Raw genomic sequence first — 16368 nt, 5'->3', positions numbered from 1 at the left:
ACATACACAAGTGTTTGATTGTGTGCATACACACATACATTTTGTTCTGCTGTAAATCTAAGCACTCGGATGCTTGGTATACTGAAATGTTAAGGTTCTTGAATACCTGACAGTGGAAATGATCATTGTAAATATGTAAATTATGTTGAAGAGGAAGATGTCTCATATGGACAATGCCCACACAACCTGAAACGCTGTATACCATCTGAAGCACCTGTTGTTTTGGATATATATATATTTTTAGTATTATAATTCACTATTAATCTATGATATTATGTGCATCAAGAAAAATTGTAACAGTGTTTTTTATTGACCTTATTGTTTTATACCTTGGCGGCATTTCAAGCAATTGTGGTCACTTCTGAGTAACTCAGGTTCCTATGTGTCAAAACCACCTGTACTTTGTATAAGAATTACAAGTTGTTCCCACATAACCAGCAACCAGAGGGTCAAGAATGGCAGTAAGTCGGTGTGGTCGGTTATTGGATGCGGTTTGGTGAGCTGTAATTGAGCCAATGGTGGTTCATAATTGACCAACATCAATATAACTCAACCAACAAAGAATTTGTTGGGCAACCCATGGCTGCAAACATAGGACCACTGAAGGTCATCTGTTGGCTCACTTGCTGGGAGGTTAAAATCAGTTTCATAGCACATTTTCTTCTTCATACCCATACTGGTATGCAACCGAAATATTGAGATAGTATAGAGTACACCAGTGTATAGCAGGATCACACTATATTTATTTTTTCTTTAGTTTTGTGTTTGTGGCTATATGCCTTTGTTCTCCCTTTTGAATATTGGTTAGTTATTAGTTCCATTGACGGTTTTACTCCGTGATAGCTGATTTGCACAGGTAGATATTGCTTATATATCTTAACATTGCTTAGTGTTAGTCAATGAGGGGTGTTTCCCTGTATGTGAATGGTTTTCTGTCATCTTCTATAATATTTATATTCCTCAATTTTCTCTATTGTAGATCCTTGGTATATTTTATAAATTAGTGATATTTTATGCAGCTGTGCATGGTTGTTTTATTGGTACTGTCCTACTGTGTTCTTGATCAGTATTCTTTTAGAATAAACTGTTTACTTAGGGAGCTCTGACAATGGGAGATGGGAGAAACCAAGGGAAACTGCTAGTAGGAAAGTCCTGAAATGTTTGTACCTCAATGCCAGGAGTATAAGGAACAAGATGTTAGATGTTAGTGCTGGCCATTGACTATGATGTTGTAGGAGTGATCGAAACATGGCTTACAGAAAATGATGTGGATGAATACAAGTTGAAAGGATACACACAGTTTAGGAGGGACAGGCAAAATTGAATAGGTGGTGGGGTAGCATTATATGTCAAAAATGACATTGAGGCAGAAGAACTCAAATTAGATCACAGTAACGAAAGAATCTTTGTGGGTTAAACTTTTGAACAAGAGATCTGGAAAATGTGTGGTAGGAGTGTGTTACAGACCACCCAACTCAGATATTCAACAAGATGTTTCATTGTACAATGTAATCAGGACTGCATGTAGCAAGGATGTGGCTGTTATAATGGGGGATGTCAATTTTCCAAACATAGACTGGGAAAGCCCAGTTGGAACTACAGAAGCAGAAATAGAAATGGTTGAGATGGTAAATGACTGCTTTCTAACTCCATTTGTCAGGGAACCAACCAGGGAGAGGGCATGCATTGACTTTGATCTTTTCAAATGACCAAGATAGAGTCAGAGGGACACTAGTTAGAGAACCAATGGCAAACTGTGATCACAATATGGTTAGCTTTGAGGCATTCTTTCAAAAAACAAGGACCAAGTCTAAAACAATGGTCTACAATTTTAGAAAAGCAAACCTTGAAGGTATGAGGCGGCACTTAGAAGAGTTAGACTGGAGCCCATTGGATACAGAGTCAGTTGAAAATGGATAGTTATATTTTAAGAATATACTACTAGAAATTTGTACCAAAACTTAGCAAATTGAGGATCAAAAAAACATTGACCAAAATGGTTTAATAGAGGTATGCAAAAAATATCAAGAGAAAGAAAATGTTGTATAGGGCATACAAAAGGGATGGAGACGAAACAAAATACAAATAATATGTTGAACTGCAAAGCGATCTTTAGAAAGGGATCAGGAAAGCAAAGAGGGAAATAGAAAGAAACACAGCTCTTGGAGCTAAAACTAATGCAAAGAGATTTTTTCAATACTAGAACAGCAATAAAGGAGGAATTGAAACAGATAAAGGTAGGGGTGTATAACGAAGTATAAATACTTTGTTCCTGTACTGAAGTAAATATTTCGAGTATTTCTACTTTACTTAAGTATTTTTATTTGTGGCTACTTTTACTCCACTACATTTCCCACAGACGACTTGTTACTGTTACTGTAACTGGAGAGAGCAATTACATACATGTACGTGGAATGAACATGTTTCAGGTTTGCTAGATACTTGTGACCAATCACACTGTAGCACAATGAGCAGCGCTGTAGTGAGCCAATCAGTGAGCCGGATCCGCGGCTCAGACCCGCCCCTCTCTCGTCCATTAGCGCTTCATCGCTAATTTCAGTTTCATCAGATGAGTCAGAGTCGCATCTTCTACAGGCTCGTCCTGCTCACACACGGACTTGAATGAATGACTCAGTAAAATCCATCACTGCGTCACTGCACATTAAACACATCCATTCACAAGACAATGCGTGCTGAACATCACTGCAACTCTAATTTAATGACAGCTGTGCATAAAGATACAGTATTAATAAATAATAATTACATTTGATTTTTATTTTACATATTAACTTCATTATTCACTTTATGACTGAAATAATACAGTTGTTTAGAAAGGTCCCAAAATCATGTCCATGGTGATGTTTACACTTTATTTAAAACAAAAGTTTAAGATGGCGTACGTAACATCAAATTTGATATTTATTATATATAATGAAAAAGTGATTTTGTAGCCCCACTCTCAATTATTAGGTATTTATAGCCCAGATGAAGACACAGTAGTGTCGAAATGCGTTGTTACTCAATAAAATTAAACTTTTGTAATACAAGAGTCATTTTTGATGATATATTTTTGCCTTATTTGGGCCAGCGCCCCATGGGAGTGAAGACGCTGCAGTGCACGGATGCTTTAAGTTATATTCAGATACAGGGATTGAGCCGCTGCCCCTTTTCATTCCCCAGTCGCTTTTTTCCTAAGTGCCCTCTTTGTCCCGATCGCCCTCCACCGATTAAATTCACTGTGGACAAGTGCAAGGTATTACATGCAGGTAACAGAAATGTCCACTATAATTACACTATGGGAGGAATAGAACTAGATTAATTAATGCATGAGAAAGACCTAGGAGTCTACGTGGACTCCTCACTTTCTCCATCCAAACAATGTGGGGAAGCAATAAAAAAGGCAAACAGGATGTTAGGGTATATTGTCAAAAGTGTAGAATTTAAAACAAGGGCAGTAATGTTAAGACTGTACAATGCACTAGTTAGACCTCATCTGGATACTGTGTGCAGTTCTGGGCTCCACACTTCAAGAAAGATATCGCTGCTCTAGAGGCAGTTCAGAGGAGAGCAACCAGACTTATTCCAGGTCTGATGGGAAAGTCCTACTGAGAGACTGAGGAACTGAACCTTTTCACCCTGGAACAGAGGAGACTACATGGGGACTTGATCCAAGTCTTCAAAATCATGAAAGGCATCGACCACATCAAACCAGAGGAGCTTTTCCAGATCAGCAGGGACACACACACAAATGGAAATTGGGCTTCAAGACATTCAACACAGAAAACAGGAGACACTTCTTCACACAGAGAGTTGTCACAATCTGGAACTCCCCAGTGATGTGGTTGAAGCTGAAAATTTGGGAACATTTAAAAATAGACTGGATAGGATCCTTGGATCACTTAGTTATTAATAGACACCAAACGAGCACGATGAGTCGAATGGCCTCCTCTCGTTTGTAAATTTTCTTATGTTCTAATTTATGACTGGCTTCTCTCAGATTTACTTTCATGGGAACCCTAAATTGAGTTAGCGGTCCTTGTCCTCACTGTAACAAGCTGGCATAGTCGTGCATCATTGTACTTGGTGTAAACACCTGCTACATATGCATAGTAGTAATTAATTGACTGTTTTTAAATTATGTATTAAATGGCAATAGCATTCTCTTTACAATGAAACAGTTTTTTTTTAATTATTGGTAGGTTTTGTACTTTATTTGTTTTAAAGATAATGTATTGCAGGAGATCAGAGTGCAATATAGATTCATATATAGACTTTAAGTACCAGAGTGTAAAACTTTGTTATTGGAACTGTGATATTATTTCAGATTTTAAAAAAGAAAGTGCCCTCAAGAACTTTAAAATGCCAAAGTAGATGTTAAATTGTTTCTTGTATTCTATATGGTAGGTATGTTTTATTATGATTATAATAATCATACCTGAGGTGTATTGAAGCAAAAGGTATTTCATGTGTGTCTGTTTGTGTATTTCTTTAAGAAACTGTAGAAATACTTAAGGTCTGTCAATTTATTTTAAAAATACTATCTTGGCATCATAATATATATTTTGAACTTGAAATCCTTAAGATATAGAATTGGGAACTTGGGAAAGTTGGGGAATTCATAAAATAAGGAAAAGCACACATATTTTAAAGAAACATATTGACTGTTTATTATGTAAGAAAGCTTGAAGTACATATGATCTAGCAAATAATCTTGTTCAGAGAATGTAATTTAAATGTAAGAAAAATATTAAAAACCATGAGCTAGACCCAATTATTACTTTGACCCACCCACTGATCACAAATTACTTATTTGACAAAACATTATTTCATCTACCTAATATATACTTGTAAACATGTATTTATTTATTTATTTAATTAATTATTTAATTATTTATTTGCATCTGTAAGGTGAAATGAAGTTTTCATTTAGCCATGGACTTTGTAAGGTTAAGATTATATCATAGAACTCCTGCCAATGACAAATAAATATTTAACATGACTGTGATATTTTATCTCTCAGAGACCTCTTGCATCTACCTAAGGAAAGACATCCATTAAATACTGGGTGTGGTAGGTCTTATTTTAATTGGATTCATAACTTTTTCAGCTTAGATTTTTAAGTTATTTTATTGTTTTTATGATTGTTGTTGTAATTAACAGCATTCCTACAGTACATCATAAATGGCACTCCTGTTATAAGGACACCCCTGTTTTTAAAAACTTATTTTTTTAAAATATTGAAAAATCACCTTAAAAACACCTTAAAAATCTTGCACCAGCTCATTATATGATGCTAATATTGCAGATTGCTCATTGATAGTGTCATCATGCCTTAAGTCCTATAAAACAGAAAACAAAATGTGTTAGCAAATTGTTTCTGACTGATTACTAATTACTTTAATACTTCAATAATTCAATACTTCAAATCAATTCACGAAATGCACTAATTACTAACTTTGTATGCATTGGAGAAACTTGAAATTAGATTTAATAATAAAAACAAACTCTAACATTTATTTCCACACAAAAAAATAATTAAACTACTCTGATTAGTAACAGAGAATTTGCAGATTTATTTCACAATGGCAATACAGTCTTTTTTTTCATAATTATTCTAACAACTCACCATAAAATCTTCTGTGTAGTATGAGTGTCGCAGGTTAATATGTCCGATAAAGTTCCTGCTGTGATAAGAAGGATTTCCATGAGGCAACACCACACATATGGGACAAACCTGTTGGGGAGACATGGCATGTTATTACAAAATTAAATTGCTACCGCAAGTTAATAATTGAAAACAACTGTAGTTACCACAGGTCTGTTGTCAGAGTAATGGTTTTCATTACAGTGGTCCAACAAATCCAATTCATTGAGACCTGTCTCCTCACAGTAAGGACATGTGAAGGTCATAACAGGAACACTGAAAACAAACAAATAAAAAGCAAATAATATACGACTTAATGAATTGCATAGATTTATTGAAACTGCCTGAAGTCTCACATCACCTATGCTTCCCTTATTTAACCTCTCCTTGGTGTCTTGTAGAAACCCCCACAGAACCCAAGTTGCCCAGTGTGCCCCTCTCCATGTACAACCCCCCTGATAAACAGCCATGTCACGCCAAATCCCTGCTATGTCTTTGCTTCCCCGTTCCCAATAGTGCTCTCTCTGTTTCAGTTGTTTTGTTTGCTTTATAAGTGATTGGTGGCAATTTATTTGAAGACTTCCTATGAAGGAATTATTGTTGTTTGTGTTGTGCCCCCCTATAAATAACCCCATACACTTCACCATATTCTGTCTTTGTCTCCTCCCTGCCATGTGGCTGCTACAACATGGTTTATGCTGTTGGCATAGGGACATTTTACCAATTAAATATGAAGCATTAAACTAAGCTTATAGATAACACAATTATTTAAGTCTTATTGTGGTCCTACCTTCCTGATGCTGGCATCATGATATTATGTATTCCTGTCAGAAATCTGAAAACAACGATAACGTCTGGTTTGTGATCTTTTCTTTTCTTAAAATAATTTCAGAATGTGTTTTGTGAATGAACAACTTTGCCTTTATTTTACTTTAAAATACCACATGACCTAGCTTGCATATGTAGAATGATAAATATCTTTGTATTTGACAGTAACATTGCATTGAAAGAGCATTTAGCTGAAGACAGAATGTACCACAGACACTCAGCCCTACCTTCCTAGCACAGGTACAATATAGTGGTATGCTGAAAAATACTAACTACACCCTTAATTTTATTGATGTTAGTTACTCTCTCTTCTACAGTACTTTTGCTTTATTTTGTAACTTTGCAATTTATAAGTTTTACAATAATGCATAGCCTGAAGCAGCAATCTGAAAACTATAACGAATGTAAACTGTTAATAATGTCAGCTTTTACTTAAATAGGAATTAATCTAATAGAAACACCCACTCTTGAATATTGTCTGATGGCTCTGTAGTAAAAGGGTGAACAATGAAGCGCTGAGAGCCATGGCTTTGAACATGATGTCTCATCTGACTGAAGGAAACCTATGAGAAAGAGCAATATTATGAGCTGTTCTTTTTCTTATTTTAATTATAAGATAAATTGATTAGCCACAATGTTCTTCATAATTAAATAGTGTTCCTTTGTTTAGAAAATTCCACCTCACTGCCACAGCACGATGGATCACCCACAATTCCACAGCATATATGGCCAACCTTACACATACATTTGTTCAATATCGCCACCATGTGTTCACATAATATGATGCATGTATGTGAACATGAATGCAATTCAAATCTCAAATCTGTGGAGTGCATGCACACGATTTTCAATATAATGTAAATAATTATTTTAATGTATTATGAATTTATGAGAAATCTGAAAGAAAGATATATTGAAAACTCCATTTTGTGAGTGATTAAATACTTAAAGCAGTTAATGCAGATGACACCACAGTAACCTTGATTAGATTGACCAGAAGTTCAGAGCCATAACTCCTTTTCCACACTGCTGCCTTCCATACACCAAATAATACCTTTGAAGGTTAGAGATAGGTAGGTTCCACCTATTAAATGATCTTACTTTCAGTTTTGAATATTACCTACCATAGAATGGCATTCCTTGCAGGGGCCACTCTTGCTCTGCATGTTTTTAATGACTTCCATGGCTGGAGTGAAATCCCCTGTCACTGGGCTCCTGCAGGTGGGGCAGTGGTTTCTGTTCCTGAGTGATTCACACAGGCAAAACCTACAGAACCTTTCAACAGAAAGCCATACAAATGTGTACAATAAATATTAATTTTTCACATGTGTAAAATTGTTTCTCTTTTGTACATTTTATTTAATTTTCATACATAACATTCATCTGGAGCTGTTTCAAATTATGACATGCTAATGAACTAATAAACATTATCTAAGATACGTGTGGTGTAGAGTAGCGTTTAGGGCTCTGGACTTTGTAGGTAGTGTCCCCTGCTGCTGTACCCTTGAGCAAGGTATTCTACCTAGAATGCTCCAGTAAAATTACAGCTGTATAAATGGATAAATGTATTTTAAAATAATGTAATACTGTAAGTTGCCCTCGATAAGTGTGTCTACTAAGAAATGAAATAATGATAATAAGGGTTTTGTTTGTGAATGACCTATCACAGGAATGATCAGCTTCATTCACTTAGAGGTTTACTTATTATTCATTGTCTGGATGCCATCAGTTCACATATTTCCAAACTTGATAGACCTGCTATGCTCACTTTGGATTATAAATAATGTTGGCACATTTACTAGGCCTATAGTGGACCTGCACACAGTTTAAAACACCTTTTATACAACTCCTTCAAAATCAAATGTTTTACAGGAAGCGATGATATGTGTGTCATAAAATAAATGCATTATAACTGCCAGGGAAAAAGTATGTGAGTTAGCGTGTTTGTGTTTGTGTGTGTGTGTGTGTGTGTGTGTGTGTGTGTGTGTGGGGGGGGTGTATCTGAATATTTTTCAGTACAGTTTACCAATTTGGTATTACATGACAAATAATGTTAAGGGGAAACAACACTACTATTAATAGAGACGTTTTAGAAAGACAACCATACTGTAATTACACATTACTGGTACTAATTATCTCAGGTACAATGCAATAATAAATATCCTCAGTAGAAGAGATTAAATTAAAAGGAATAAGGATTTATGAAGAGTGAGTGACTCCAAATTTCCTAGGAGTTTTTCAGATATCAATGTTTGCCATCATGTTGAGAAATATAACAAATCATTTCCTGACACCATAGAACTCCCTTTCTCGGGGGAAATCCGAAACCTTGACTACTGACAAAGAACGAAGGTTCAAGTAAAAAAAATATTAAATAAATAGATTTCATTATAAACAGATCTCTTATATTTTACCATAGTATTACTATCTGTAAAGTATCAAAACCAGAATACAGAATATCTCTGAGCCCCATCAAACCGTATATTACATGCTATCAAAATGTTATTCTTTCCGGAATATAAAATGTACTGTAATACCTCTGCCCCTCTCCTCCATAATACAGCACTGTTAATTAAATGCACTTTTTTTGCACTAATATGCTCCCCTCTATTGACCTCTATCCTTTAGGTGCTCATTAAATTAAAACCATAAACAATGACATTTATTCATTACATAACAATTTTTGTGCATGTATATTATTTAAAGTGAATAGATCTGCGCTGTTATTAAACTTCTACAGCTGCTGTGGCATGAATTCAGATTTTTAATTGAAATAACAATACTCCTGAGCTTTTAGGTTAAGAGAATGGTATTGTCCAACTTACACATGTCTGCAAGATAAATGTACAGGTTCCTGGAAGACATCTTTGCAAATTGGACACTCAAATTCCACGGGTGTATCCTCACTGGTAGCTTCACTATCCATAGCTGTCTCTGTCTGCAGGAATAAGATCTGGTTCCTGTTTATGTACTGTTTTTATATGCACTACGCCTCTAACAAGAATTATACTAAGTTGCCAAGTTGTAATTTCCCTTTAAGGTTGTTTCTTATCATGATATGTCGGTACTTTCCAAAATCTATTTTCATTTACTGTAATTGGTTAATGCAACCATGTTTACAATGACACTGGAACCACAATCAACGCTGTGGAAGGCGTGTTGTCAGTTGCATACCATGGGTCTCCAGTACCTGGGGGCCAATGCTTCTATCTGTATGTATCCCCACCCCCATTTCCATTGCAATATTTAAAATGAAAGAACATTACAACAGTATGAAGATGATTCTCCATCTGGGGGTGGTTGACTTAACACTATAAACAATATAAACTCTTAACTCATTCACTACAGCTTTGCATCTCCAACCCTGAAGACTCTGGATGCCCCCCTCAGTATGTGGTGTAAAGCTTTGCCTTATATAAGACATTAACAGGGTTAGATATAATAATGATGCAATAATCTTCTGTAATGAGTTCTGGTAGTACTGAAAAGGAAATGGGTATTTAACATCTAACATCTAATTAAGTGCTAGGTGTTAAGGTAAAGAGAATTCGAAATACTGGAAGGGAGTATGGTCCCCAAAATGGAATATGACACACACAAATACATGAGGGTGAATCAGTGCATGGGAACACATGACTTACAGGGCTCCAATTATTGGCCAGTGCCTGCATATAAGCAGGATGCAGACACGCCTTTGTTTGTGGGATGTAGAAAGAGGAGGAGTTGGAGTGCTAGGAGGGGCAGAGATTGGCCATCAGGATACAGGATTTAGCTTATTATTTGGGCACTTACATAAAGTTCTTCAGGGGTAAAATAACACTGGAAAACTATTCCACCTGCCCACAAGATTAATTTAGTCTCATACTTTAAGGCTGGTCACATTTCTTTTAACTGTGTAAACTGTGAAGGTATATGTAAAAATTACAGAAATGGGAGGAGGAAAATCAAAACCAGTGGAATGGAAATATTTTGAATTTGAGGGTGAGGAAAGGAAAATAGTAAAATGCCAAATTTAACAACTGCTTAGTTTAGACTTTACATTTTCTAAAAAAGAAATAAAGATTATTTTAACAAAATTAATACAATTACTGCACCTCTGAACACTTTGGAACCAAGCTACTATACATGAAAGTCCATAAAACAATGTTCATTTTGACTGTGTCTCAGGGCTTCCAGGGTCCTCTTACTCAAGCATTTTACACCAACCAGAAAGTCTGACCAAATGCCAGCCTGCTATTGGTTTATTAGACTGTTAACTTGGCATAACACCCTGCAGCTGTAGATCTATTTGTATTATGTAGCAAAAACTGGTTTGTTACCCTCAGGTTACAATTTGCATACAAGGGTGGAATAGTGTACTATAATGATTCTTCTATATTTCTATTACAATTAGTTTTAAGCAATAAGAAAAATACAAGTATTTTGTATTGTTTTATTTTTGTATTGATTTGTTTTGTATAATACAGTTTAAATGGCATTTTGTGTTGATATTGTCACCTTTGACATCCCTTCATAATTTATAGATTAGAACATGAGTCCATATTTAATGCAAAATTCATAAGATAGTAAAGCCAACTTTTCATCTTAACCCCGTTTTAGAACTACTGCCAGCATACATTGTTTGAGTTTGAGTACCATAACACAACTTCATAAAAAACCAGTAGTGTAAGCACAGCAACTAATATTCATCCTTAGCAAACTTATAACAAGAAAATATGTTTAAACAATTATAGAAAGCATATAATGAATCAATAATGAAGCAAACAAGCTAATTACATAACTGTTTAAACAAATTGTATCTTACAAAAAGGATTATTATTAATTTTCTTAATTCAGTATGCCAAGTTCAATATCACTTTGAGAAATTATCTACTAAGATAATTCTTATTTTTCATAATGGAGAGAGTTTTCCTTTTCTTCAATGCAGCTTTTTTATTTACTAAAATACCATACTGAGCTTTATACATAATAGTATATCCCAATTGGAAAAACTGCAGAAATATTGAACTCTAATCATCACTCAGTAATAAAGATATAGCAGGCTATGGAATATACTATTTGTAGCGTACTTTTGTTTAATGCATTTTACATCTAAATACAATTTACTTCACAAGAAATAAAAGTATCTTGTAATAAATCATTATATTTACATATAATATTAACAAGGACCATATAGAACTAATATTGACAATGTATCTTGCATACACTTCAAAAATCATATATTTTTAAATGCTCTGGAGAAGAGACTGCTGGATGACAACATTTAATTGAGCATCCTCATCCTCATGTATGTTCTAAAAAGGAAAGAAAAAACAAGAACAATGTTAATAATTCTTCTTCTTCTTCTTCCTCTTCTTCTTCTTCTTCTTCTACTTCTTCTTCTTCTTCTTCTTCTTCTTCTTCTTCTTCTTCTTCTTCTTCTTCTTATTGTTATTATTATTTTGGTTGGATTTTAAAAATGTGAATTAAAAGAAATATCCTATACATCATCAGCATCATCACCATTATCATCATAAAAAATATGATGATAATTTCTGATGATAACAGACATTTTCACATACCTCTAAGCTAAACATTCTATGTTACTGAAAACGCAAGTCATTTGATATATTTTAGTTTATTTCATATTTAAATGTTTATTGTATCATTATTTTACTTGGTTAATTCAAATTTTCAGTAACAAAAGTAACATTCCATACTTAACATAGAGGTGTAATATACCTGTATCATAATGTTGAAAAAATGTGTTACTTGAAAAAAAAAACTTACCATATAAGCATCATAGCTGAACCTGTGCCTTGCAGTTAAGTGCCTGATGAAATTAGTGCTGTGGTAGCTTGGATTTCCATAAGATGTTGCTGCACAGATAGGACATACCTTCAAGAATGAAACAATTCTGTGAGCACAGGAGTCTGGAGGTGCAAATTAAGAATCTGAGAATAACTGTGTCACTCACCACGGGAGTAGGGTCCCCAATGTGATTTTCTTTACAGTGCTGCACCAAACACATATCAGACAAACCCTGCTGTTGACAATAGGGGCAAGAATATGTGGTTCCCATACTAAAAAAAAAAAAAAAAAAAGTCAAAGTCACAGGATAAATAATGCAATATTTAGTTTGAGAACATTTTACGTACTTTATGTGAATGTACAAGTGCATCTAACAGGCAACTAGGACTGTTTTAAAATGGAAAAACATTGTATTTTATTTTGAAGATAAGAAGAACATGCGCATTATTTTATTTACACAAATACTTTGCAACACACTAAGTACCCTTATGTTTGTTGTTCTATACATGCTTGCTAAGTATTCCTACCTCTCAGTCACAGGAACATGTAGACGATCGTGCATTCTGGTAACATTCCTAAATGTCAAACACAGTCATGAAATGAAACAGTAAAACAATACAGTAAAACACATTTTCTGTTGTCCAATGTTTTTAAGTTTGTGTGATCGTATTCTTTGTGTGAGCACTATTATTGTATTCTAAACATGAATCATCACATATACACACAAACGATTGACCATATACATGATTAAAACTCAGACTGTCATATTTATTCTATATAAGGGGTCAAGTTTACCTGTTTCCAGCTGTACCCTGTGCCCAGTCAATCACTGCCCCCTGTGTTCTTGGCACCACAGGTGCACTGGGAGCAGAACCATACTGTTCTCTGTACTTGTTGCAGGACTTATAGTGTACTCTCATTTTACTGAAAACACTCTGTGGAAACAATGAAACACTTAAAAGTTATTTCTTAATTTAAATTGCTAAATTAAATTGCAAATGTTAACCACACAAAATGATTCTACATGCATATTTCTTAAAACAACCATCAGTGCTTCAGATTTAACTGTTTGTCATTCGGTTAATGATTATAGCCCTCACCATCACATGTAGATATGGGGAAATTAAATGAAAATCCAGCCTACCATGACTCCTTATTGTTTCACGTTTAGGACTTTGAGCTTTTCATCAGTTACTATCTGAATGGTGGAATGGGGATTGCCAATACTTCTACTTCCCTTTAAAATATCTAACTTTTCTATTACATTTTGTTTTCTAAATGAAAACAATAATTATTTTAAAAGCCAATATTTAAATCTAGTATTCTGAAAACTGCAGATTAGTATGATAAACATATTGCTGAATTATGTAAATATGGTTAGGTGTATAGAGTTGTGTCTGTTTTTCTTTGTTGACTTGTTTTTTTGTTTTCGCTGTTATACTAAGAACAATATTTCATATTTTACTATACTGGAGAATTCCTACTAACTTCCTTTCCAAAGTACAGAGAAAGTAAGTGAATATTTACCAAAGTCCCACAGGCCCTGCATTTTCCTTTCTTCTCCCTCATTAGGCGATTTATATCAGTGGCTCTTTTCTCATCCTCAGACACAGGTCCTCTGCAAAATGGGCAGCGTGGCCCTTGAGTCCTCACTGCTGCCAGAAAGCAGTTTTTACAAAATCTAGGAGGAAGTGATCATTTAAATTTCAGATGTTTGTCTAGATACTGAAAGACAAAATGATTTACACTAAACTGCTTTTAAAAATAACCAGAAGTATAGGAATGGGACAATTTAAGCACAGATCTTATTTAAGCACCGTTAAGCACTAATTTGTACAAATTTACAAACAAACAGACACCCAAATGTACCTACAACACGTCACTTTGTGTGAGGACATGAGGATGTTAAAGGAAAGCACCATTAATATTAAACTTACATGTGCCTGCAGATTTTAGTTCTGATGGGTGTTTTGAAGACTTCTTGGCATATTGGACAATCAAAATCCTCACAACATGATTCTTCTTCATTTCTTGTGTCCCCAGCCTCTTCAGAGGTATCCATCTTGATGAGATTTGATTATATGTTGGAATGACTGCCCATTTTGTGATACTGTAAACCAAAAGCAGATATTACTAAAGGCTCTATTTAACAACTCCAGTTTTTTTTTTTATTTCATTCACATGACTGAGATGATTTTTTAATGTTGCTTTTATGACCAGTACCGTAGTTTATTGCAAAATACCCCCAGTGTCTAAACACATGGTTTTTGAAGAGGAGCTCAAAAACCATATCCTGTTAATCCTCAGATAACAAACAACCTTCAGTTGAATGCATAAAAAACACAACTTAAGAAATAAACTGTTTTATGTATATGAACAGAACACATTACTTTCAGTAGAAGAATATATTAAAATTTAAATAAATAATTACCACATTGATAACAAAATGAAAGTGAAACAAATTTTACATATATATTCAATATTAAAACTTTTGGGACTTTCCAGTGTGGTACATAAACCTTACAAATGTATTAGGTATAACATGATATCCCCACTTCAAAAACATAAAACAAGGTAAACATAAAAAGCTAAACCTTTAGCATCAACAAATATAAAGCAGAGTATGAATCAAAGAAAGCACATTTATAGATGTGTTTACTACATATTTACATTAACAAAATGAATATAATAATGATTTACCAATTTCCAGCAAGTTTGCTTTATAGAAATGTGAATAAGTTGAAAGAGCAACAGATAATAGTAGATGACGTTTGGTGAAAAGATACATAATACATCTTAATCTTGTATTATCTTCGAAGCTGTACATACTCATTTGAAAAATAACATTTTTTAAAATATATACAGGACTAACTGTATGTCTTCAGACTGTTTATGGATAACACCTTCCAGAATTACTATTATTCGCATGTATCTTTCTTTCCTTTTTCTCTTTCTCAGTTTTCCTCTTTCTTTATACATATAAACACACATGTATCATCCATAACTAAATGTGCTTGACTGCTGGTAAGTCCCATAACACCTAAAGTTGCTTTTGCATTATAAATACTTTGAGCAGATAAACACCAGTATGTCATTCTGTGGAAGACCCAGTTTCAAACCAAAAGGAAAGCAACCAAACTTGACTCAATGTATGTCATTGTTATTATGAGACAAAGGAGCTTGACAATATAATACAACAATAGCTATAAAAAACAGTACATTAAACAACATGAGGAAACAACCTTCCAGAATTAAAGTAAAACATATTTTATGTTACAACAATTTAAAAAGTGAGCAGCTGTAGTTAAATACAACTTACCAACATCGTAGCAGACAACTGCTAGCAGTAATGATAGGGGTCTTCCCATTTGCTGAGTTCACGAAGCATTTTAAGTGTCAGGGATAAACAAAATCAAGATTTATTTTCACTTTCTCTATTGTGAATCAGGAAGTAGATCAGGAAGTGATATGATGCAGAGAGTGTCTCACATATCCATTTCTACAAGTTCTGTGTTCTCTTTTGTGTAATTTGGCTTAATTTTAAGGACACAAATAAACTATTCATTACTTCATAAACATATCCATCTGGTTTAATAATCATTGCCTATTTTATTTTATTTTTCTTATGTTGGTTTCTTACTAAGTTGCACCACCTGCTGCTTGTAATGAAACATTAACTTTTTTTTTTTTTTTTTTTTTTTTACTTTATCAGATCCAAAAGCAACTATGGCAAAACATAGTAGAAATTAAAGATAGAACACATTGAAATAATCTTTTGGTAACTAAATCTGTGGTATCCAAAAAGTTATACATTGGTTAAGATTCACATTTTTGTTTTTAAATAAACTTTTTAATTTAATAGCAACTGTTTTTCAATATAGGCAATTTTATAACTGTATATCATGAAAAAAATGTCATGGTTATATAAAATATTTACTGATGTTTTCACAGCATGGAGGTGTAATGAAGTAGTTTATTTAATGGTCTAAATGTGACAATACAAAATATTTGTAATGCAACATTACCCACAAATTATTATGGTTTCTATCAAGGGCATGGGGCGAGGTGGTGATATTCCACTATAATATATTGTTAGCATGTATTGA

The 16368-nt window shown here is 34.0% G+C and overlaps 1 protein-coding gene across 1 annotated transcript; it reads right to left on the bottom strand.

Annotated features, from left to right (window-relative positions):
* Nucleotides 1–4642: 4642 nt before the first annotated feature.
* Nucleotides 4643–15840, bottom strand: rnf125 (ring finger protein 125, E3 ubiquitin protein ligase). The gene is made up of 15 exons (XM_066689656.1): nucleotides 15582–15840; nucleotides 14200–14372; nucleotides 13790–13943; nucleotides 13058–13197; nucleotides 12790–12837; nucleotides 12429–12534; nucleotides 12242–12349; nucleotides 11706–11766; nucleotides 9298–9448; nucleotides 7597–7747; nucleotides 6938–7035; nucleotides 6435–6479; nucleotides 5812–5920; nucleotides 5627–5734; nucleotides 4643–5339 (listed from the first exon to the last, which is right to left on the bottom strand). Exons 2-15 carry the CDS (start codon nucleotides 14322–14324, stop codon nucleotides 5262–5264), a joined length of 1482 nt encoding a protein of 493 aa, XP_066545753.1. The 5' UTR covers nucleotides 14325–14372; nucleotides 15582–15840; the 3' UTR covers nucleotides 4643–5261.
* Between the last annotated feature and the right edge of the window lie 528 nt (nucleotides 15841–16368).

This window comes from Amia ocellicauda, chromosome 2, assembly GCF_036373705.1.
Source record: "Amia ocellicauda isolate fAmiCal2 chromosome 2, fAmiCal2.hap1, whole genome shotgun sequence".
NCBI lineage: Eukaryota > Metazoa > Chordata > Actinopteri > Amiiformes > Amiidae > Amia > Amia ocellicauda.
The sequence above is the reverse complement of the archived record's forward strand: the minus strand, read 5'-3'. Positions and strand labels throughout refer to the sequence as shown.